This window comes from Alosa pseudoharengus, unplaced genomic scaffold, assembly GCF_046254945.1.
Source record: "Alosa pseudoharengus isolate Yale_2024_CS ecotype anadromous, Long Island Sound unplaced genomic scaffold, YU_APseudo_1.1 YU_APseudo_1.1_scf_12, whole genome shotgun sequence".
Taxonomy (NCBI): domain Eukaryota; kingdom Metazoa; phylum Chordata; class Actinopteri; order Clupeiformes; family Clupeidae; genus Alosa; species Alosa pseudoharengus.
Window position 1 is genome coordinate 9,626,206 of NW_027468587.1, and position 23,706 is coordinate 9,649,911.

General features: G+C 43.9%; 1 protein-coding gene across 3 annotated transcripts; it reads right to left on the bottom strand.

Moving 5' to 3' along the window:
* Positions 1-6,470: 6,470 nt before the first annotated feature.
* LOC143118905 (cathepsin K-like) lies at positions 6,471-12,102 on the bottom strand. Of its 3 annotated transcripts, XM_076280041.1 has the most exons (9): positions 11,964-12,102; positions 11,741-11,790; positions 10,063-10,189; positions 9,518-9,640; positions 9,271-9,423; positions 8,841-9,056; positions 7,433-7,598; positions 6,936-7,029; positions 6,471-6,683 (listed from the first exon to the last, which is right to left on the bottom strand). In XM_076280041.1, the coding sequence occupies exons 2-9, from the start codon at positions 11,746-11,748 to the stop codon at positions 6,587-6,589; spliced, it is 984 nt and encodes a 327-aa protein (XP_076136156.1). In that variant the 5' UTR covers positions 11,749-11,790; positions 11,964-12,102; the 3' UTR covers positions 6,471-6,586. The 3 variants fall into 3 exon arrangements, with proteins under 3 accessions (XP_076136156.1, XP_076136157.1, XP_076136158.1); XM_076280042.1 differs by lacking the exons at positions 11,741-11,790; positions 11,964-12,102 and adding an exon at positions 10,907-10,978; XM_076280043.1 differs by lacking the exons at positions 6,471-6,683; positions 11,964-12,102 and adding an exon at positions 7,221-7,241 and having other exon boundaries at positions 6,965-7,029; positions 11,741-11,809.
* Between the last annotated feature and the right edge of the window lie 11,604 nt (positions 12,103-23,706).

Here is a 23,706-nt window from a genome sequence, read left to right on the forward strand (position 1 = left end):
AGCCCATTTCAGAGGCCAATCTACATTCTTTGTCGCTCAAGACTTCATTCCTCTTGGCCCTCTGCTCAGCGCAAGACGAGTCGGGGAACTGTGTGCCCTCTCAGTCAGTGAAGACTGCCTCAGATGGAGGGAAGGCGGCACTGGTGTGTCACTGTGGCCGAAATCAGCTTTTCTGCCAAAGGTTCTTAATAGGCAGTCTATCAACCAGGTTCTGGAGTTGGATCAATTTCAGCCTGTCTTTGCCTCGCAGGCAGAGCAGAAGTTGTTACTCACCTTGTGCCCGGTGAGGGCCTTGAGGGCTTATCTGGCCCATACACAGCCGCTGAGGAGTACACACTCCCAACTTTTAATTTGTTATGGGGCAGCAAAGCGGAGGTTGCCACTTTCTAAGCAGAGGCTGTCCCATTGGCTGGTAGAGGTTATTTCCCATGCCTATAAGGCACTGGGGATGCCAGTCCCTCCTGGTACAACAGCTTATTCTACCAGAAGTATGGCAACGTCTTGGGCTGCCCTTAGGGGAGTGCCTGCAGACAATATCTGTGCAGGAGCCTCATGGTCTACGCCATGCACTTTTACTCAATTTTAGAGAGTGGATGTTACTCGCCCAGTTTCGGTTGGCAATGCCGCCCTCATGTCCATGACCGAGCGAGGTTTTAGTAATTAGCTCTGTTCCTCGCGACCATTTTGGTACAAGTCATCCCTTTTTAAGAACGTAGTGACGGTGAGATCGTAAGTTACGAATGTAACTATGGATCTATAAAACTGAGGGATGACCGTCACTATCTTTTGTTGCTCAGAACATCCTGAGGCTCTCAAGGTAGGAGAACGAGCCGAGAGCAATCTCTGACTTTTTTGACATTATGGTCTCGGTGATAGGTAGAACGAAGGTGATCATTCCTTTTTAAGACCGTAGTGACGGTCATCCCTCGGTCTCACAGATCCATAGTTACATTCATAACTTACGTTTCCCTACCTGCCCGACATGAAGTTTAACTGGTAATTCACCTGCAATAGGCTAGCAGAGCTAGCAACAGTGAATAACGTCAACTTGACTTTCCAGAAAACAAGCCAGAGTATAACCTTCGTGAAAAAGGCTAATTAAGATTAGCTAACTTCAGAGTTTGACTCTCAAAACGTGGGTTCTGTAAATTGACACGATAAATACAAGCCATATTATTTAGACAAATTAAGTAAAGTGATATGCATTTATCTCTTAAGACACATAAGATGATGTTTTTTGGCAATGACGCCAACGTTAGTACCCAAGCTAACGTTGGTGAACTTTAGCTGGCCTGCCTATTAACACGAGCTTAGCCTATTATTCGATATTAGCTACTGATTCCCTCTAACTCTGTGTAATTTCAGGGAGATTTAACTATTTTTAAAATCTTCATTTCTACTCCAACTTGAGCGCATCGGATCTTCAGTGTCTCAGCATGAGGCATAAGGAAAGATGGCCGTCAAGTTTGCTGCTTTAACTGTCCCCAGTGGGCGGAGATTCAAACCAAATTTAACTATTTATTCTCAACACGATTTAATCTCAAAGACTGTACATCCCCCAAGAGTAGAACACTACTACATGATTAATACATGTTTAGAGAAGGAACATGAATTAGTAATGTTTCATATACTAAATAGATATGTAAAAATTCAACAACCCCTCTTCTCCCTTTTTTCAGTGTGGTCATAGACACAGTTTAGTACATGGGAGACTGGGGTTCAAATAATGTATGATGGTTTTGGCAGAGTGAGTGCGCACGTGTACCAACGTCTGCCGAGCAATTTGAACAAGAAATCGGTTCTCAAAAGGAAGTTTTGATTGCAACAATTAGCTAGTTCATGCACCAGGGTGTAAATAGCATTCATTACTATATACACCAGGGTACAAATAGCCTCCACTTCTAACTATACAATGATGCAAACAGCATACCTTATTCAGAGTGTCTATTACACAGCTGAGCTATCACACCCTCTAACGTAACAACAAAAACATGTTGATCGTTTTTTTTTTTTTTTTTTTTATTACATTGTGTGATCAATATGCCAGAGTAAATGCACAGGGGTGCAAATATCATACACTGATATTTGTACCAGATTATTAATCTATAGCTATATCTATATATATAAATATATAAATATATCTATAGCAGTGAACACACTTCTGAGGTGTGGGCTCTTACAGAGAAACGAGAAGTTGACCGCAGTGTTGCTACACCCAGTGACCAGCACAGTTACACCACCACTATCAGTATTGAGGTGTGTGCATTCACAAATTTAAAATAGCACAATGTAGTTTGATTTCCAGATAAATGTTTGAACATAGATGGGCTCTGTAGAATTTTGAGTGTGTCTGTTTTTATGTGTGCCATGTGCGGATGTATGTACACTTGTACACGTGTGCTACTTGAAAGTTTGTGAACCCTCAGACATGGTTGGTTGTTTTTTTACAAAAAATAAAATAACTTTATTACAGTAATTGCACATCCAAACCCCAATTTGAAAAGCTGACCTTCCAATTAATAGACAGAAACAAGAGAAAGTTATATATTTTCATTATATATTCAACAAAAGTGGTTTAGGTAAAAAAAAAAAAAACATGACATTTGCAAAAGTATGTGAACTCATTTGGTAATTTCTTATAGCACCCCTTTTTTACAAAGCGGCCCGCGGTCGCCCGATATTTTAATCAACCCGACTGCAACTCGGACCGCCGGTACCATGCAGTGTGACATAGGCCATTTCTGTAAAACAAACTAATTTATTTGCGAAACGTTACGCAGTAGAACTACATATAGCCTATGCAGGACATAATGTTTGCGCAGGAGAGAGAATGAGAATAAGAGCGCACGCACGCAACCAGCAAAGGATAAGCTAAACACTAAGACAAGATTTCAAGGCCATGGTCATGGACATTTTTCTTTCAAAAAACAGAAGGCATCAAGGCAAGAGAGATTGCTGGTCAAAACGTTAGCATAAGAACTGGTTGGCTGAATGAAGCACAAAGCTTTACTGAAGCACATACACTGTTTAAAGTCACAGACACAACGAACCAAAGTAACTTTTATGCATGCGCAAACCTATATGGCCTATACATAACGGTAGATATGTCTGTGTAGCCTGTATCAAAAACATTTATGCCTGCAGGCGCCTGCATGCTCACTAGAAATCTAGCTAGATGCACCCTATAGCGGCAGCAATGTGGGTCTGGCTCGTCCAGCTACCTGCTCACGGCTGTAGGCTAAAAGTTTAACAGGTGCAGGTGGCAAAGTATCAGCATTATTTTACTGAGCGACTTGTCAATAGGTCTTGTACCTAGTCTAAAAAAGCTGTTCCAGGTCAGTATATAAAGCTATCTATTGAAGGCTGGGAATTGCACTTACTCGGTTTGGCTGGGAGGGCTTACAGTAGTCTACCAGTGCCGCGTTTGTGACCAGTTACTGTATGTTGGTCGTGCCTGTTTTGTGGCTGTCATACTTTTAAATGGCTTCGCAAGAAGTAGGCCTACATAGAACATAACTTGCACTACTGTGATCTTCTTTAAGAACCTTTCCAAATATTTCCCATCGCTTTTCCTGGAGGGGTGTCTTATTATTTTAACTTATTGTGTCTTCAGCTTCTTTAGCGTCTCCATCTCTACCTCTCCACCTATGTGGCAAGTAGGTCTACTGTATGCTTCAACCAATGATATCTTTTAAAAGCAGTTATGAGTTAAATATTGATGCTAGCCTTCTCGTGATTCTTTAAGTATTTTTAAAAATATACATATTTAATTAATTTTAACTGACCCGCCCGCAAATGACCCGAATATCATTAAACTATTTTTTATACATGACTCATGGCCAAGGCTACAGCGCAGACGCTCGCAAATAAATGGGGGGTTCAGAGTACATTTGAAAATGTTAGAGCACGGAGAGTGAAGCGTCACTTTGACGAACTATCGGAAGATGAGCGCTTGACCGATGCAGAGAGATACTTCAAAGTGCAGGTATTTAATGCAACTCTGGACATCATAATCAGTCAGCTCTCCCAAAGATTTGCAAGTATGCGGGAAACTTGTCATGTGTTTGAGTCTTTACGTCCTATGACCCTTCAACTCGCAGGTGATGATGAACTGCTTGAAAAGGCAAGACGTTTGTCAGACCATTATAGCAGGGACATTGCACCGACATTCCCAACACAACTCCTCTCATTCAGGTCTTGCTTTAAAGCCGAGATTTCACAGAAGTCATCTATTTTTCAACTTGCCAAAATGCTGGTGGTAGATTATGACAGTGTAACATCCACATTCGGGAAAGTGTGTAGGCTACTGCTCTCATGTTGTTTCTGACATTGGCTGTGACTGTGGCAACAGCTGAGCGATCTTTTCCCAAACTCAAACTTATTAAGGAGCAGCATGGGGCAGGAGAGGCTCAGTGGGTTAGCTATCCTGTCCATTGAAAATACGAGAGCCAGAGCATTAAATATTGAACATCGTTAACGATTTTACACAACGAAAGGCTCGTAAGATGGCCTTCTTCTTATGGCCTAGTTCACGCATATTGGGGATTGTATGCATATGAATGGTTTTATTTGGTTTCTGCACGGTTAAATAAGTTAGGCTACATTAAGTTTTGTTTCTGCGCAGTGTGAGTTTATAAGCAAGCAATCTACGCTTGCAGTTTCAGCAGAGGGTTGAAGAGGTGCATTGAGCGCATTGAGTGTTCCCATAATTCCATGCGAGTTGATGTTAATGCAGTAATATTAGATTACCCTGGCCTGCAGGCTGTTAATAAAATTATTTTTAATGTTTTCACATGTAATGGATCCTATATAGTCGTGTGTTACTACTATGTAGTCGTGTGTTACTACTACTAAACTACTCCGGTGCCTCAGGCCCTTTGCATTAAACAATTGAAGTCACCCTTAATGTGTATTGCATGTATCAGAGTTAACTCATCCTGGGCCAAAAAATGTCGGTGAGGGGCCCGTGTAGCGTTCTCGCACCTGGGCTCACCGTTGGCTTGTTACGCCACTGGATTACTAGTTAGCAGGTCGCCAAAGAGTGCCTCAAGCTTCATTAGAAAATGAAAATGGTGCCTCCAGGTCTGTAGTCATAACAGATGAACATCAGGCCTGGCCTTGGTATACTATACCGATATTAGCTCACTGTTCTTAGGCCATGGTCATGGTGTTCCCTTATATGGTAGTGTCTGGATTTCGTACAATTGGGGACATCTGCACATGGCAGATTTACACCTCTGGTTTAGTATAATTGCTTTGTCTCAGGGACTTAGCTTTGAGATGGACCTACGGAGAGATGGATCTCAGGAGCGACTGGACTCGCACCTCTGCCAAGTGCCGAGACAGCCATCTTCAACCAGCAACTGAGAAGCCAGTTAGACTCTGGAGTCTGACTGTTTCAGACTTAGTCATTTTTTTATTTTACCATCTATAATAAATCACTTTACTAATATGTATTATTCTGATCCACCTGTCAAGCTTTATTGAGTGAATCTTCAGACATTATTAAATAGAGCTATTATTAAATACAGACATTGATACGAAAAACGCAGCATTTTCCTTGGGCAACCAAAGAATATAACAGCTGCTTTTGTGCATTTGCTCCTGAGAAATCACCGTCTTTAGACAATCCACATGGCTCTAAGTTGCTTGGCTTGATTCTCAGTGGATTTCAGAGAAACAGTGTCAAGTGCAATGGGTTGTGCAACAATGTGCAGTGTATGATAGGCTACTGTGTGCACTCGTCATGTGGACAAGACGTTCATCTAACATTTAGCAAAAGAACTAGCAGTGATCCAGTTCACTCCAAAAGGCACTGTTCAGATGAACAACGTGTGGTCATTTTGTGTAGACCTGCTGTAATAACCTGGATGTAATGTTTTAAGGACCCCATTGCAATGTTATTTTGGTAAAATAAGGAAATGAAACGATTGATATCTCAAGACATGATGAGTAACATCTGAGGGAGCAGAAAAACAAATCCACTTTAGAACAGGTTGCATGAACTAATGATTTACCGAGTTAATTAAATCAAAAGCGAAACTACACTCTTGTGCAAATTAATGAAAGGAAACCAAAAACGAAGAAGGTGACAGATTACATTTCTCCAAAACTATGGAAATTGCGGTGGTTTTACCCTGGGAAATATCCGTTCAAGACAAGTGATGCATTTAAAAGCAAATTTAAAGGAGAGAGGAATGAAGACAAGCTCTTCCTCTGTTCCAAAGCAGCTCTGAACAATTAATTTGCACATTGTATTTTGGTATGCAATGTCTCTAATTAAATAATTTTCATTGTTAGCAAAACTCCTTAAAATGTTTTTGAGGATTTTTGCACCTGTTCAGTTGGCCTACTTATGTAGAAGAAGAGCAGGTGAGCCATAGTAGAGAGATAATGGAATTGCTGTGTCTTGCCTTGTAAAAAAAACTACCCCATTCATTAATAAACATAGAAAATGGCAAATTTGCAAGTACAGTAAGCAAAGCATATATTTTATTTAAAGATGCACAAAGACATAATGGACGTAATCTTTTTTGGTTTTTAATTGGCAGGGAATCACTGTGGATTTTTCGCTGCAAAGCAATCTTCACACAACTGGAAAACTGGCCATGTTGGCAATGCCACAGACATTGTTACCCTTCTTAACATAGATGTAGCCTCCATCTCCCCATGTCTTGCCCCAGCTGCCAAAATACAAAATACTTGTTGATATATCACAAAGAGTCAGGTAGAACGGTCTCAAACACACACTTTTAGCCATATGCAAATGCTTGTCCTAAAGAGACTGTTTGACTTTCCTGATTGACTATTCAAACATAATATATAAAACATTTATATTATACATGCAATTAACCAACAGATTTAGCAACATACAAGCCAGAGTACCTGCCACAAATCAGAACAAGCACCTGGCAGTCCAGGAGCTACAAACCCACCTGTTCTTCACAATCCAGGCGTTTTTGGTGTACCCCACTACAAGGACTGCATGAGTTAAATGGCCAGGATTGCAGTAGTAATCAGTGTACACACCTGAAAAAATATTTAAAATGAAGAACAACTTCACGGGAAATAATCATCCTAAACACATCACAGCTGTCTCAAACATCTCACCCATCAAAGTGTGTGCTTTGCTTTTATCATTTTTCTTTCTTTGACTTTTGAAATTCTGGCAATACCTTATAATATGAACACTCAAAAAAATGTACATTTGAATAATCAACCTTTCTCTTCAGGTCAGGGTCCTGAAAGAGAATTATGAAAGCTTTGGAAATCATCACCTCAGAGGTCTACCTGATAATTCTATCTGATATTTTCAAATTAGATTTTTTTGCACAAAAAAACTAATATGATTTGATGAAAATAATAATATTATACTAATTGCTAAATGTACTGTAGAAAGGAATCTACAGAGGGCACCTCAGTGATGGCTTACCTCGATTGTAGAAATGAAATGTTGGCTGACTTGCATCAAGAGCCACAGCGACAGGGCCAACCTGAGCTACAGCTGCAGCCATGGCCGCCTCGTCCCCATTGTCAATGCTCTTGTAGCCTTTACATGTGGCTACCTTCATAGAGTTATTGTACATACACTTTCCTGCCTGGGGAGGTACAATCACTACATTACAAACCGCTTTTTTATTTTACAAACCACATTGTTTTTTTTATATTGTCCTGAGAGACTTATCGTGGTCTAAAATGCATGGCCACTTAGTCAAAAGCTTATTTAAAATTGGTGGGATGTCCAGTCCACATTGGGAGTGTTTTCATTTTCTAATGTCGGGTGGATAACGCAACAAGACGTTCCTATGATTCTTAATCTGTTATGGGTGTGTTTTGGACGTAACATCATTTAAACCAACGAGAATGACATCTGTCATTCCCTTTAACAGCAAGCAGCGCAACTTCAAACAACACATCGGTATTTTGATAGTCAGCTGGGGATGAAGGAATCTGCTTGCACGCGAGACCGTATGGAACAGTTATTCCACTAAGCAATGCTTTACTAAAACCTAGCAGAGTATATAGCCTACATGCATCTGCACTCATCTAAGTGAAACTAACTTCACCGTGGTCTCGACAAAACAGTTATACACCGTTACTTTCACTATTGACTGACAATAGGTTACCATCGAAAACATAGCCTGAAAAAAGCAACACTTAACCCAATAATGTTCACTGAATAAAAAACCTAAGGACATTTATCCTGCAGAGGAGTTGCTGTTTACATCTCGTGACAGTGCGTCTTCAGCTGTGCTTCATATTTGCCTCTCGCCTAATCACTTTTATCAGTCATTACCAATTTGCAAATGAAGGTGAATAATTACTCATTGTGAGATGTATTTCGTTATATCTTTATTCTACAACTGTAATTGTGTTTCTCATTGCAATCGTGTAATTTGTAACGTTTTGCATGGAAGTGCGCGTTTGTGGATGAGAGAAACAGGATGCGTTGTGCACCCGCCCATATCACTGTTGATAATGCGCTCATATAAACAACTCGCTATGGATTTCTGACCAGGTTTCTCTTGGTCAGTGGCGTAATGCGTTTTAGGTAGTGTATGATAGCGATTTTTAGACAATGCGCCAGACCCCTTCTTAGGTTGTTAATTGGCACAACCCTTGGCACGTTGCTCACGGGCATGACGAAAACTCGACTGTACGATAGGAATAAACCTTGCGCCGTGATGATTATAGACTCTAGACTGCGCTTTAGACCGTCATGATAGAGGCTTTAGTGTATCTTTCTAGATGAAGAAACACGGATAACGGTACATCTCTTTCTTTGTAAGGTAGAGACGCATATCTCTGTGTAATTTTTGCCCCTTTCTTGAGGAGCTTACCATGTTTGTATATGGGTATGCGTTGTCAGAGGCTAAGCCATTACTGCGGACATAGTTGAATGCGTTGGTCATGTAGCCTCCACAGCAGCCTTGGTTCTTCCCCACACAGTCCACCAGGTTCTGGGGACTCAGATCCACCAAGTTCTTCCCTTTCTTCTTCAGCTGGCCCTCCAGAGCTCCAGCAGCACTAAAGGCCCAGCAGCAGCCACAGGAGCCCTGGGGACACAAAGGGGAAAACACATGACCTTGGAACTGCTCAGTTTCTCAGAGTTCCACTGGTGTTATTCTAACCGACTGCACTTCTTCAGAGAAATCTGGAATCCTCTTCACACCAAGGACACAGGGCACATTTACCTTGTTTCACATTACGTTTCACCTGTGTGTGGTATGATGATGAGGTAAATGTTGTAACCACCGATCTGACCCTCACCTGTTGCTTGACAGAGGTGACATAGCCTCTTTTTTTTCGGTAGTCAATGATGCGGGGCAGTGGTTTCGCCTCAGGGACAAATCTGTTGTCATTGCTCCCTTCCTGCATGTCAGGTCTGAATCCCATCATCTTCCCCACAACTTCTTCTATTGTCTACAGAGTTGAATCGCAGTAGTGTTATTAAAGTGGGCCATACAGTCCGAGTTGTTTTGTTGTACTTGTTTTGTCTGAACCCTTTTGGCCTCACCATGTCCCCCAGGTGATTCATGCCCAGCTCGTAGGAGTGGATCCCCAGCTCATACTCCTGGTTGTGCGCCTCAATCAGCTGCATGTTCGTCTCCCAGATGGTCCTGCGGATGGCCATCTCACCCTGCAGCACAGACAGTCACAACACAGCACAGGCAAACACAGACAATCAGCATAAAATTGCAAATGTGTTGTTTTGATTGAGTAAAGATAAATCAATCAACAATACCCAATTACATTTCTACTGAAATGACTTGGAAAACAAAATGTAATCAATGATTCATGACAATTCATTAAAATGGAGGATATAGCGTCTTGGAACTCAACTCTTCAAATACGATTCATTACTAGTGGCAACACACAGGGGGAGTGACAAGAAGTTATGTGATACCTATATAACCATTTTGGAGTAGAGTCTCATTACATGGTTCAATGGGTGAAAGTGAATATTACTTTACTGAATGATTTTTCGTTGTCAATAAGCCATATCTGTTTTATGGTGTTTCAAGTAATGAAACAGAGATACTTTAGAGAGACTAAACATACCCAACCGAAGTACTCTCTCTGGTGGGTTGATTTCCAGTCCTCCCATGCTGCATCCAGAGCTGGGTTGTGTGTGGCGTGGACCAAAACGGATCCAACCACCAACAGCACACTTCCACAAAGGATCATTCTGGGTGGCCATAAAGATATATATATATATTACATTAATACACAGGATTAGATGTTAAAATCCCTTGTGCCAAAATCCAAGGTAAAAACACATTCAGAAGCCCCTGCTCAAGTTTAACTTTATAAAGCACACTACCAACAAATGGTCACAAACACAATACAAATGGCCCATCCAACAGCAGTATATAGTATGTGGCATGTCATTGGGGTTATCAAGTGGGCACCCTCATTCACAGATGTTTCGTTAAGTTAGGCCCACGACACCTCATGAAGGCTTAACAGTGAAACCAGCGTCCTGGAGACACTCCCCTCCATGCTGCCACCATATTTCCACATTGAAATATCCAATACCCAAAATACTCTTAACCAGCCCAGGCATGGTCAAGGTTGGCTAGGTTGGTCCGTCCCGTTGATGTGGACTGAACCATAAATAATTATTATATATATATGCGCTGATTTATGTGGTTTGACAGAATTCTTGATAAATCCACCCATTATCAATGGAAATGAATACATGTGTTCAAGAACAATTCCACATCAATCCCATCAATTCCACATTAATCATTAAAAACCACTTTAAAGATTTCAAACTGGTACATAACTCAGAGTTAGACCTAAGAATTTAGAAGAGCTTATCACAAAGAAGTGAATTAAAACACAGACTACTTTTTGATTAAGGCGCTTAGCAGACATATTGTCAAAGTGATTTTGGACTTACCTCATTTACAGAGCCTGGACCATGAGACCTGAACATTATATCTCTAAACATGCCATTATATAGTCACCGTAGGAGATTTTAGATGAAGATAAAGACCTGCTGCTGTGTACCCTATCACACACACACACACACACACACACACACCCACACAACACCCTCCCTTTTCTGATTAGGCAAGAGCAAGGTAAAAGGTTAAAAACTATGAGAACCATGTAGTCTTAAATTTAATAAAGTTACATTTCTTTAGCAGTCTTTAGTCTTCAAATTACACAAAAATGGTACATTTAGCTGCCAGAATAAAAAAAAAAAAATCCTGGGTGAGATAATGTGTTCCCTCCTCCACGTCTGACCTACCAATACCTCTGTCTTTAGCCAACAGTTGCAATATGTTCAGCTATTAAAGCATTTTAGTTCACTGTTTGTTTTATCAGAGGGCTTGCCATATTTTTAGTCGGGATTGCCTAATAGCACAGTGTTCATTTTCATTAAGGATGAAAACTGTTTCATCATACTTGATACAGGGTTGGGGCCCCTTGTCATGAGATTGAGGTGCAATTTTGCTTTTTTTTTTCGCCACAAAAATCCACCACTTTTTCACCACTGTGTGCAAGATATACAGGTGTCCCTTGTTGTGTGAGTTTTGTGACTATTAATATGACACTGGGTTTACATGGACACTTCTGTTCCGATTAGGATTGTAATAACAGCTCAATCTGAATAGAAATTACACATATAAATAAAATAAAAACGTATAAACGTAATAAAACAGCATATTTTTTTAGCAATTATTTGTTGGTTTTCATTTCTATACCGAATGAATGATTCAAGGCCTACCCTGACATAGTAGTGTGAAACCAGGTGTCAGGTTCATTGTGGAAGATATGCTGAAGACAGAAAGAACAAGCAGTTAAATAAAATATTTATATTGTAAGAATAATATGGCATAGTATAAGCTAAATGCACATACATAGACAGAGTGATCATTTAGGGAAGTTCAGTGTTATTGGAGATCAACATAGCACAGGGTGACATAGGGTGTTACTGTTACCCAACTTACACAATCACTATCAGGTCACACTTTTTGACAAAGTGAAATTTGCTTTGCATCAAAAAACACACAAGACATGTGATGCACAGCAACTAAAAGGACACCACCACCTGGAGATCAGCCTGCCACCCGCTTTGGCCCAACAGCTCCTGTCCTGCACAGAGAGAGAGAGAGAGAGAGAGAGAGAGAGAGAGAGAGAGAGAGAGAGAGAGGGAAACAGGTCACTTTGGTTGGTGACAAGCACAATGTAGACATACACACACAATAGACAAACATTGGGACAAGGGCTAATGCTGCCAATCACTTGCCCCCAACAGTAAAATCAAAGGACTACAAACACTACACAACACACTCTGGAGGAGTAGGAACACAGCACAAGTATAAGACACAACAGTACTATAAAACCAGCAGCAGGAAACAGGGCGACAGCATCAGGTGGCGTGGGAGCAGCAAGCTTTAAGATGGTCAACCACAAGTTCTGGGTTCGCGGAAGTAGAGTTGTCCCTTGCGTGTGGAGGAGGGGCATGGCCACAGTCCTACACTGACAAACGAGCAGGGAATTAGGGACGCTAGCAGACAATGGGGCACAAACAAAACATTAACAAACACTCGGGGTGCCTACCTGAATTGGATACGAGGCTGCCTTATGTCTGCTCTGTTATGCCCGTGCACGTGTGCAAATGGTTGTGTGCCGTGAACAAGATTTGCTGTGGTACTCTGCTTGATATCTTTTTGTGACTAGGGTTCTGAAACCTATGGTAGCTTATGGTGTGGTTTTACTCACTTGTTTCCAAGACCCTAGCTGTGCTGTGTGACCAATGCTGACCTATTAACCCTTGCTTGAAACCTGTGTGGGTGGAATGCTTTTGACCTGTATTTAATAAAGATTTGTACATTTTCTTAATGTAAACATCTGTCTCTGTGTTGTGGTGGGTGTCCTGGGATTCCGAGCCTGTTCAGGGGTTGTTGTCAGCAATAGGCGACAGATGTTCGTATGTAAATAGTCGACTATGCCACCTGCGAGGGTTAGGCCCTCCCAGGAGCTAATTTAGAAACCTTGGTCAGTTTAGACCCCATTGGGCACACGGGTTTGTAACACTTGAGACTGGAGACATGGTTCTACAAAGATAATAATTACATTTATTGACACATAACAAAAAGTCCTCAAAAAGTCTCTGTACAGGGTACCATGTCTGATGAGGTCATTTTAAACACTGGAGTGCCTCAAGGCTGTGTTCTATCCCCAGTATTATTCTCCATGTATATAAATGAATTGCAGATCTGTGATAGTAATTTTAGCCTACTTAAATACGCCGATGATATGGCAATGGTTGGTTTAATGGTCAGGGGAAATGGGGATCTGGAGAGGGCCTACTTTGATCACATCCACCGCCTTGTGGCCTGGTGTGTCCTAAATCCCACAAAGACCAAAGAACTTGTGGTCAATACTAGGGGTGGAATACCCACATGTCAGCCAGTTACAATTGGGGGCCAACACGTTGATGTTGTCTGCAGTTTTAAATATCTAGGTACTATCCTAGATCATAATCTAAATTTTACTGAACATATAGATCATATTTTTAAAAGGGCAATCCAAAGACTGTTTCTTTTAAGGAAACTTAACAGTTTTGATGTTAGTAGAGAGGTCCTGAGGATGGTCTACACCAGTCTGCTGGAAAGTGTCATCTCATACAACATCACATGCTGGTATGGGAATCTAGGGGCTAGAAGCAAAAGTAAACTCACGAAAATGATAAATATGGCCAGTAAAATCATACTGAACCCCCAGAGGCAGCTGGTGGAACTGTACACAACACACACTAAGAGGAAAGCCCTACAGATAGTCCAGGATCCTTTTCATCCACTACATCACACTTTTGAAAGACTCCCTTCAGGAAGAAGATATAGAGTACCCACATCAAGCAGAAACATTTTTAAGAAATATTTTATACCATCATCTATTATTTTGCTAAATCAGTATAATCTATAAGTTTTATGATTAACTGATTAACTTATATTATTTACTGCTTTTTATTGACATCAACCTCTTTTGCACATTTCCATGTCTCCATATGTTGTACCTGCTGTGTAGACTTGCTTGTGTGTGCTATATGTTGTACCTGCTGTATAGCCTTTGTGTGTGTTTGCATTTTGTTGTACCTGCTGTGTAGTCTTTGTTTGTGTCTGCTTTATGTTGTACCTGTTGTGTCTTGCTTGTGTGTGTTACATGTTTGTGGGGCCAAAGACGAATTTCCACAGTAGTGGACAATAAAGACCTCTATTCTATTCAAATACACTACATGGTCTGCACTTCAACAAACAAACAGACATCCAACCACAGGACACAATTCACATGGTACACAAAGGGGCCAGCTGCACTCAGGTATTGCACAAGGCCCTATAGGCCTAGAGTTACCATAACCTAGACAAGGAGCAGGGCTGTGGGCTTACCACGGCAGCAAGAGGCTGACAGAAAGGGGAAGAGTCTGGGCACAGCACACCAAATGTGAAAACACACAAGACACGTGATGCACAGCAACTAAAAGGACACCACCACCTGGAGATCAGCCTGCCACCCGCTTTGGCCCAACAGCTCCTGTTCTGCGCAGAGAGAGAGAGAGAGAGAGAGAGAGAGAGAGAGGGAAACAGGTCACTTTGGTTGGTGATAAGCACAATGTAGACATACACACACAATAAATAAACAAACATTGGGACAAGGGCTAATGCTGCCAATCACAAATGACTACAAACACTACGCAGCACACTCTGGAGGAGTAGGAACACAGTACAAGTATAAGACACAACAGTACTATAAAACCAGCAGCAGGAAACAGGGCGACAGCATTAGGTGGCGTGGGAGCAGCAAGCTTGAAGATGGTCAACCACAAGTTCTGGGTTCGCGGAAGTAGAGTTGTCCCCTGCGTGTGGAGGAGGGGCACGGCCACAGTCTTACACTGACAAACGAGCAGGGAATTAGGGACGCTAGCAGACAATCTGGCACAAACAAAACATTAACAAACACTCGGGGTGCCGGATACGAGGCTGCCATAAGCAGATTTCCTGTCTAATTACAACTTATTAATTAATCAGAGTGTCTGTGAAATTTCAGAATTACATCATGACTTTCTTTTTCTCTAAGGTATTAAATAGAGTGACACAGAGGTTAAATCTTATAGTCCTAAATCCTTTTTTTCAACAACGGAAAGACTAAAGAATACACTAAATGTAAATGAAAATAAAGTGTGTTGACATTTGTGAGTTATACAAACTAGGCACTTTGTGGAAAATGCCTATATTTACAGTTAAAACAAATCTATCTATCTATCTATCTATTTATCTATCTATCTACAGAATGCACAAGTGTGGACCTAGGAATCTGGACAATCTGTAAACACGAATGGTCTTAAATCCCTTGCTTTGTATTTTCCAACTTTATGTGTCATAGGAGAATATTACAAGCTGTTTTATTGGCAAAGGGAGGCTTAAGAAGGTATTGCAAGTAGGAGTGCCGCGTGGCCCCAGGTGAGCGACATGTTTTTCTTAAAGATATTTATTTCCTAATGAGATTTTCCTTTTTTTCCAAAATACATTTGCTTCCCTTCCAGCTTGGATTTTTACTAATTGTTTTCATTGTGAGATTACAATAAATTACCAACAAATATTTTTTTCCCTGGGTTTTAGTCAACTTTAGCAGAGATGCCAATTATTCTGGAGGGTACTGTATATACACCCAACGCACACACACACACACACACACACACACACTGTTATTTACAATATAGATGTTTATTTATGTATCCTATGCCATACAGCATGTCAGACATACAGATATAACAATACATAACACATAACATGTCAAGGTCACCTGTCTGTGCAAACTTGCTCTTCATGGTTCAGCATTTAATACATTGAAATGCATTCTCCTGTTGCTACAGCAAACAACAGTCAGTACTGTTTCATGAGATGTCTCACTTCATGAGATACACATCTCTGGTTTGCTCACATGTGTGAAGCAATCTCACACCTTCATAAATTCATATTGAGTGCAATCACACTATTATGTAGCCTAAGTTTGCTGTTTAGTGTGGTTCTCAGTGTGTTTATATGTAAACACACAAACAGATTTTACTTCGTTTATACTCTTTACTCCGATAAAAAGAATGTAATGTAAACAGAGTACTCCAATTGAAGTCCAATTTGAGGAAATCTGAAAATATAACCTGGAGTAGCCTATTTGATTTCAATCTGAGTTTATAACATTCCTATAGAACCTCACGTTGTTGCAGACGAATCTCTCAAAACTCCCTTGTTTTGATTTGATTTGAATTTGATTTTTACTTGTTCACTTAGCATGTAAACTGGAATATCCAGTTGTTAAATCTGACGCAGGGACGGACTGGGACAAAAAAATGCAATTCCACTTTGCACTCTCTACCTTAGGCTATGTTCAGACTAGGCATATTTTTCGCATCTGCCAGCGTCCATTTTACATTATAATCCTATGGAGTAGACTGCGTTTTTAAAAGAGTCTAGATTTTTTTTAAAACACGTCCTTTTCTGCAGCTCAGAGCTAATTTTAAAGTTGAGAAATGTTTAACTTTCAGAGGAAAACCGCCCTACGTCACGCTATTTTTTGACAGCTGGCCAATCACAATAGGATACTTTGCATATCACAAAAATATCCTTCCGGCTGCTTTTTGGAATAAAAACAATGGCAAATCTGTTATAAACAGAAAAAGCTGTCTGCTCAACTTCTCTTGTCAGTAAAAGAAGCCAAGTCTGAACGTACCCTTATTCTATATATTTCTATGTCTCTGTTTTCTTTGTCTACTTGTCGTGCCGAGGGCTACTCCCCTGCTCAATACAACCAAATCCACCAATACACAGGCAACACACAATATTTACTAATTTACCACAAAAGTTTATTTAGACAAACACAAAATAGATAACAGGACTGTTGGAAAGTAGGCAGATATAACAGGGCACCACCAGGGCAGTCACTCATCCAATTAACAACATAGGCTAGAGAACCAAAACCCACCCCAGGTATAAATTTACATTCATGCAGACCCACAGCAAAGTTAGGTGACTAGACACAGCATTCATTGGCACATCACAGGTTAAAGCATATAAAATCCACAGCAATTCATCAAGCCAACAACATCACAGTGATTTCATTCCACACCAGAGGGGGGCAGGGAAGGCCATTAACCAAAGGTCAGCAGGTGGCAACAGACCACTCCTGATGTCCCCAGCCCAACTCCTATAACAGTCCTGCACAAGATAAAATGAGTCCGTACTGGTCGGCGACCAAGTCCAGACACAAAGCACAAGAAGATGGCACCAACCCACTCTCAAATGGCCTATTAGTGTCCGCAGTTCGTGGGATGCAGATCAGTGACGTCACGTTCTTGCGTAGGTAGAGTCGCGCAGTCCAGAGCACCGCGAACGTGCCTTTGCAATTGCAGTAGCGTAGTGGCTCGAAGCTCCGCCTCCAGCTACAGGGGAATCACAACAGAACAACTCAGTGCATAGCTACAGCAAATCATTTAGATGGTGGCACGGCAGTGGATTAACAGATTGGAACCATAACTTCCCTTCTCAAGACGAATTGAGAGCGTAGCAAGACAGATCATCCCTCGTAAGTCTTCATACTCCACTTCCTGGTTGTGATCCTTGTCAGACGCCGGTGTCCCAGTCGCGTTGCGCCTCCTGTCAACACACGAAAATCAGGGCACGATCTGCCACTCCAGGAGCGGCTATAGTATCAACATGCAGCGGGATAGACAGTTCGGACGTTCCTTAATCAAACACTTAGCTTGCGTTGTATGATCGGTCACTCTCCGGCGTCGGTCGCGCCACTGCTGCCCCTGGCTCCTTCCGTATCGTGACTTCTCCCTCCTCTGGAACTCTCGTGTCTTCCCCCACTTGCCCCGTCCATCTGTTGGCCGTCCTTTTTATAAAGAGGAACACCCTATCCCCATCCCGTGTTTCCTCTGGCATCAATTAGTTCATTAAAAGTCAATTGCCATCAGTCAATCAGATCAGAGTCTCTCCTCCAAGCCACCATAAAGAGACTCATCAAGAATCCCATTAAAGTCCAAACACAGAGCCTATACAGAACCCCACCACCTCATGATTGAATTATTACCTCTAAGTGAGGGCATTGGCATAAACATCAATGTATACATATAAAACCATACACACATATACATATATGAATATACAAGACACTTGACATTCTCCTCCCCCTTTAACAATGGTCGTCCCGACCATCATACTAATGCCCAAACCTCACAGGAGGCACCCCAATGTTAGCTCTTCCGGAGCGCCTAAGCACAGGCTCCAGACTCTCTGCCTCGGCTACATCGCCCCATGACTGATCACCCTCTTGTTCAACCAACTCAGCTAACGGGACCCCCACCCCTGTCTGGTCTTGATTTTGGGAAAGACCTGGGCGCCTTGGGCTATATTGTAGGTTAACAGGCCAAAACCCTACCTCCCCTTGTGAAGCCGCTTTGGGTTGGTCATCATCTCTGTCCACGGTCCAACCCCCAGGACAGGGGCGCAGGTTGTTGCGGTGGATGGTTCGTGTGGGTCCATCTTTGCCTTCTGGCCGTATCACATAAACGGGTTGTTCGGGGTTAAGCTGAGAGACCACCACAAAAGGCTTTGGGACCCAGAAAGGCCCCAACTTCCCCCTGGCTCTCCGCCTAAAGTTCTTGCAGAGCACCTGTTCTCCAGGCAGAAGAGGAAGGGCCTTAGCCCTCTGGTTGTAGTGACGCTGATCCCAGTCTTGCCGCCGTTGTGCATGCCCTTGCACCTGCTGATAAGCTGCCACCAGCTGCTTCTGGTGGTGTACCACCCAACTATCCACACTGCCCTGTAGCTGTGATGGGACGATACCCTGGGCCATGTCAACTGGTAGCCGAGCATGCCTTCCATAGAGGACATAGAAGGGAGCAAGACCTGTAGAGCTGTGCGGTGTGTTGTTATATGCCTGTAGCAGATACGGCAGACGATCAACCCAGTGTGCTTGGCCCTCCTGGTCCAAAGTGTTCAACAGGCCCAACAGGGTCTGATTGAAACGCTCACAAGCCCTGTTGCCCTGCAGGTGGTATGGGGTTGTGCGGCTCTTGGTGCAGCCGTGCATCTGGCAGAGCTCTTTCACCAACTCCGATTCGAACGCACCACCCCGATCCGTTAAGATGCGTTCGGGGCAACCGAACAGTTGAATGACGTGTCGCCAGAGAGCCTTCACGGTGGTCTGGGCTGTCTGGTCTTTGGTGGGGACTGCCACCGCGTATCTAGAAAACAGGTCAGTAATAACCAGTATATATGGGAATGCATCATTTACTCGCCCCAATGACAGGTAATCTAAGGCCAAGATTTCAAATGGGTAGTGACTCACCACAGGGTGTCGGGGGGCTTTAACTCCTGGCCCCGCATGGCCTAGCACGCACTGCTGACACTCCGCTGCCCACTTCTCTGAGTCTCGAGCCATGCCGTCCCAGTAGACTCTGCCTCGGAGGGCCTGCACCATCCTCTGGCCTCGTGCATGGCCAAGGCCTGATGATACGCACCCCAGGTCTTCTGTTGGGCTGCCGCTGGCACCACGACTGGGGTCAACAGCTGTCCCATATTCGGGTCCCGGCTTGCCCTAACTAGGATCCCTCCACATAGTTGCAGGCGTTCCCACTCCTGTAGTAGTCCCCGACCTCTGGCCGAAAGGGATTGGGAGTTCACTTGCCGCCGTGCCTTGCCTTCAGCCTTCCACCGGCGGATCCATCCAAGGTCCACGTCTGCATCCTGCAGGGTGGGCCTCAGGATGGTTCCCTTCTAAGGGTATGCTGGGGTGGCCTTCCCTTGAATCCTGGGACGGGGATTGCACATTGACAAGGTGGCTACCAACCTCTACAGGCACTCGGGACAGGGCATCCGCATTTTGGTTGGAGGACCCAGGCCGGTAGCAAAGTTCAAAGTTAAAATTGGCCAACTGGGCCACCCAACGTTGCTCGGTTGCCCCCAAATTTGCGGTCTGGAGGTGGGTCAAGGGACGATTATCTGTAAAGACCTTGAATGTCGCCCCCCACAGATAATCCTTAAATTTATCTGTGATCGCCCATTTTAGTGCAAGCAACTCCAGTTTAAAGGAACTATAGTTTCTATCGTTCCGCTCTGCCGGGTGGAGGCTGCGACTTGCATAGGCAACAACCCTTTCTCTCCCCTCCTGCACCTGAGCAAGCACAGCCCCTAGGCCTTGAAAGCTGGCGTCTGTGTAGAGACGGAAGGGGGCCTTGAAATCTGCATACGCCAGGACAGGGGTCTGGAGGAGAGCCCCCTTGAGTTTCTCAAATGCCGCCTGACAGTCCGGAGTCCACGCAACAGCTGCAGTTTTCTTCCCACCGTGCCCTGAAGCAAGTTGTTCAGTGGCAACGCGATCTTGGAAAATCCAGGGATGTAATATCCCGCGAATCCCAAGAAGGAGCTGACGTCTCTCACTGTGTTGGGGACAGGCCATTTGCACACGGCCGAGGTCTTCTCCGGATCCACAGCCACCCCCTCCTTACTCACAACATGGCCAAGGTAGGTCACCTTCCGTCGGAAGAGACGGCACTTCTGAGGTTGTAGTTTAAGGCCATGATGGTGAAGCCGCTCAAAGACTTGTTCCAGGTGGGCCAAGTGACTGTCAAAGTTGGGGGAATAGATGATGACATCATCGAGGTAGATCAACAGGAAGTCATGGACCCGCTCCCCCAGACACCTTTGCATGAGGCGCTGGAAGGTAGCGGGTGCATTACACAACCCAAATGGCATCCTCTCCCACTGGTAAAGGCCCATAGGTGTTACGAAGGCTGTCTTCTCTTTGTCATGTGGGTCGACCTCAACCTGCCAGTAACCACTGGCCAGATCAAGGGTTGAATACCATACAGCTTGCTTCAGTCCTGTCAGGGATTCCTCGATCCGAGGAAGGGGGAATGCATCCTTATGCGTCACTGCGTTGAGTTTCCTGTAATCGACACAGAACCGCCAGGCGCCATCCTTCTTTTTCTCTAGGACGACAGGCGCGGCCCAGGAACTTTTGATGACTACCCCGCTAGCCAACATCCCCTGAAGCAAGGTGCGTAGTTCCGTGTACAAACTGGGGGGGGGCAGGCCTATAGCGTTCCCGTATGGGGGGGGCGTCACCTGTCGGGATCTGATGCCTCACCGCGCTGGTTTGCCCATAGTCTTCCTCGTGGGCCGCAAAGACACAGGTCCACCTTCGGAGCAGGTTCGTCAATCGTTCTTGCTGACCTGCGGTCAATCCTTCCCCCTGTAGGGAAACGGCAGGGTGGTTATTGTCGTTGCCTGTGCACACGGGGCGTACATCAACCTCAATTTCAGAGCTACCTTTGGGCCGTAGTACCAATTGCTTCTGGTCTTGGACGTCGGCGGAGTTTACCTGTGTGACTTGGGCCAACGACTTGCGGGAGGGTAGTTCCACAGGATAGGGGTGTGGGTTGCATATGCGGAGGGGCAGGTTGCCGGCCTTCATCTGTACTATGGCTCGTCCAACCCTCCATTCTCTGGTCTCACCCCCCAAGTCCTCCACCACTACACAGCAATTTGGATGGCCCGCAGCCTGTGGCACAGACGCCCACAGCATCATCTCTGTCTCAGGGGGTAGCAGGATGGGCTCTGGGGAATGCAGTCGCGCAGTGCCTTGGAACTCATCAAGTCATAGAACTGACAGCCTGCACCCGTTGGCATACCTGGAAGGCCTTCTCCCACGCCTGGCCAGCACGCTGCGGAACGGTTGATTTGAATGCTGCCAGAACAGGGTGGCCATCCTGGAAGAGGGCTTGCCAGCAGTGATTTATCACGTTCATGCCTAGGATGCCGTAATCTGGAGCTCGGTCTCGCCATCGTGAAGGTGGGTCTCTGGCCTCCCAACGGCCACGATTTCTCAGACCCGGTGGATCTGCCTGTGGTGGGGGTGCCTGGCGTTCCCGAAACTGCTGCCGTATCTCTCCCAGAATGCTCTCTTTGAGTGTGGACATCTGATCTTTCATCTCTGATAACACCTCTGCCTTCAGGGTCTCCCGCATCTGCTGCCATTCGTCAGAGGTCTTGGCTGGTGTGGGGGCAGGGGCGGGTACATAGGATCGTCTTGTGCTGGCCTCTTCAGCATGGTGGTTCTGCTCCTGCTCTACAGCCTTGGCCTCTTTGCAAACGTCCAAGAACGTCAGAGTGGTATTCCTCCGTATCAGCTTTTGGAGCTCCGTCTGCAGGGGTCCTGGCCGAAGCCCTGCTACCAGCTGAGACTGCAACATCTCGTCATAGTCATCACCCGCCTCTTTGCTCCGCCACCTGACAAGACACTCACGCAGTCGCAAGATAAATGCCCCTACCTCCTCCCCAGCTTGTTGCCTGCAGGTAAAGAACCGAGCCCGCAGCTGGACAACTGTGACTTGTTCCCCATATACATCGTCTAGGGCCTTAAATATCTTGACTGGGCTGTCCCTCCCCTTTTTATAAAGAGGAACACCCTATCCCCATCCCGTGTTTCCTCTGGCATCAATTAGTTCATTAAAAGTCAATTGCCATCAGTCAATCAGATCAGAGTCTCTCCTCCAAGCCACCATAAAGAGACTCATCAAGAATCCCATTAAAGTCCAAACACACAGCCTATACAGAACCCCACCACCTCATGATTGAATTATTACCTCTAAGTGAGGGCATTGGCATAAACATCAATGTATACATATAAAACCATACACACATATACATATATGAATATACAAGAGACTTGACATACTCACATAACCTACTTACGCAACACTTACTCCCACCACTTAATTTCCCCCTAGACATGTTCTTCTTGGTAATGTTGTTTTGCTTAAATTCAAATATTTATACCAATGAAACTGTCAGTGCAATCAAAATGACAAGTCCTTACACCACTGTTTATGTCAAGATAGTCAAACTGCTTTGTCTTGTTGCCAATATGACAGTTTAGTATTTGTGGTGTCAAATCCACATTAAATAATACAAACTTAAAAGAAGTCCGCACACCATGGATGTATACTGCAGATGATGGCTTTAATGCACTCCGGAGCATTAGTGAAGCAAGTGAAAGCTAAGCTAAGCAAAGTGAGCAGTGAGCAGTGAGCAGTGAGCTAACATCCTCTGGCTGTTGTCCAGCCTTTATACCCCTTCAAGTCATCCCAGACAGCACCCACTCTGTTTACAGATAACTGACCAAGTAATATATGGTACTCCACCTTTGCCCTCTCATCCTGTTATTCATACATTCTTTAGGTTTTGCCATTCTTTAGGTTTTGCTTACATTTCCTGTCACCAAACCTTATCTATGCCATTTTCTGCCAGGCCTGCTCTTTCACTTAAACCAGTCTTCCTTTCCCACACTGAACATACTACAGAATTCAGTTTCACAAAACAATGATATTACACAGAATAAAGATACTACATAAAAGATATATAAACTAAAGGATATATTTCAATAAAGGCCACGACATATTTTCTAAACTGTATAAACAATTCTCTTTATTAGTATGCGTGGAGGGGGGCTGGCTGGGTGCAGGCAGCCTAACCCCTTTACACACACACACACACACGCACGCACACATGCACGCACACACACACACATACACACACATGCATGCACACACACACAAACACACACACGCACACACACACACACACACACGCATACACACACTGACACTGAGACACACACAGACACAAT

Bases quoted from the DNA above. Each gene is read 5' to 3' on its own strand.
- LOC143118905 (XM_076280041.1), bottom strand. The intron at 9,424-9,517 runs GTGAGGCCAAAA...TCAACTCTGTAG, and splicing joins TGAATCACCTGGGGGACATG to ACAATAGAAGAAGTTGTGGG. The intron at 7,599-8,840 runs GTAAGCTCCTCA...GTACCTCCCCAG, and splicing joins CATACCCATATACAAACATG to GCAGGAAAGTGTATGTACAA.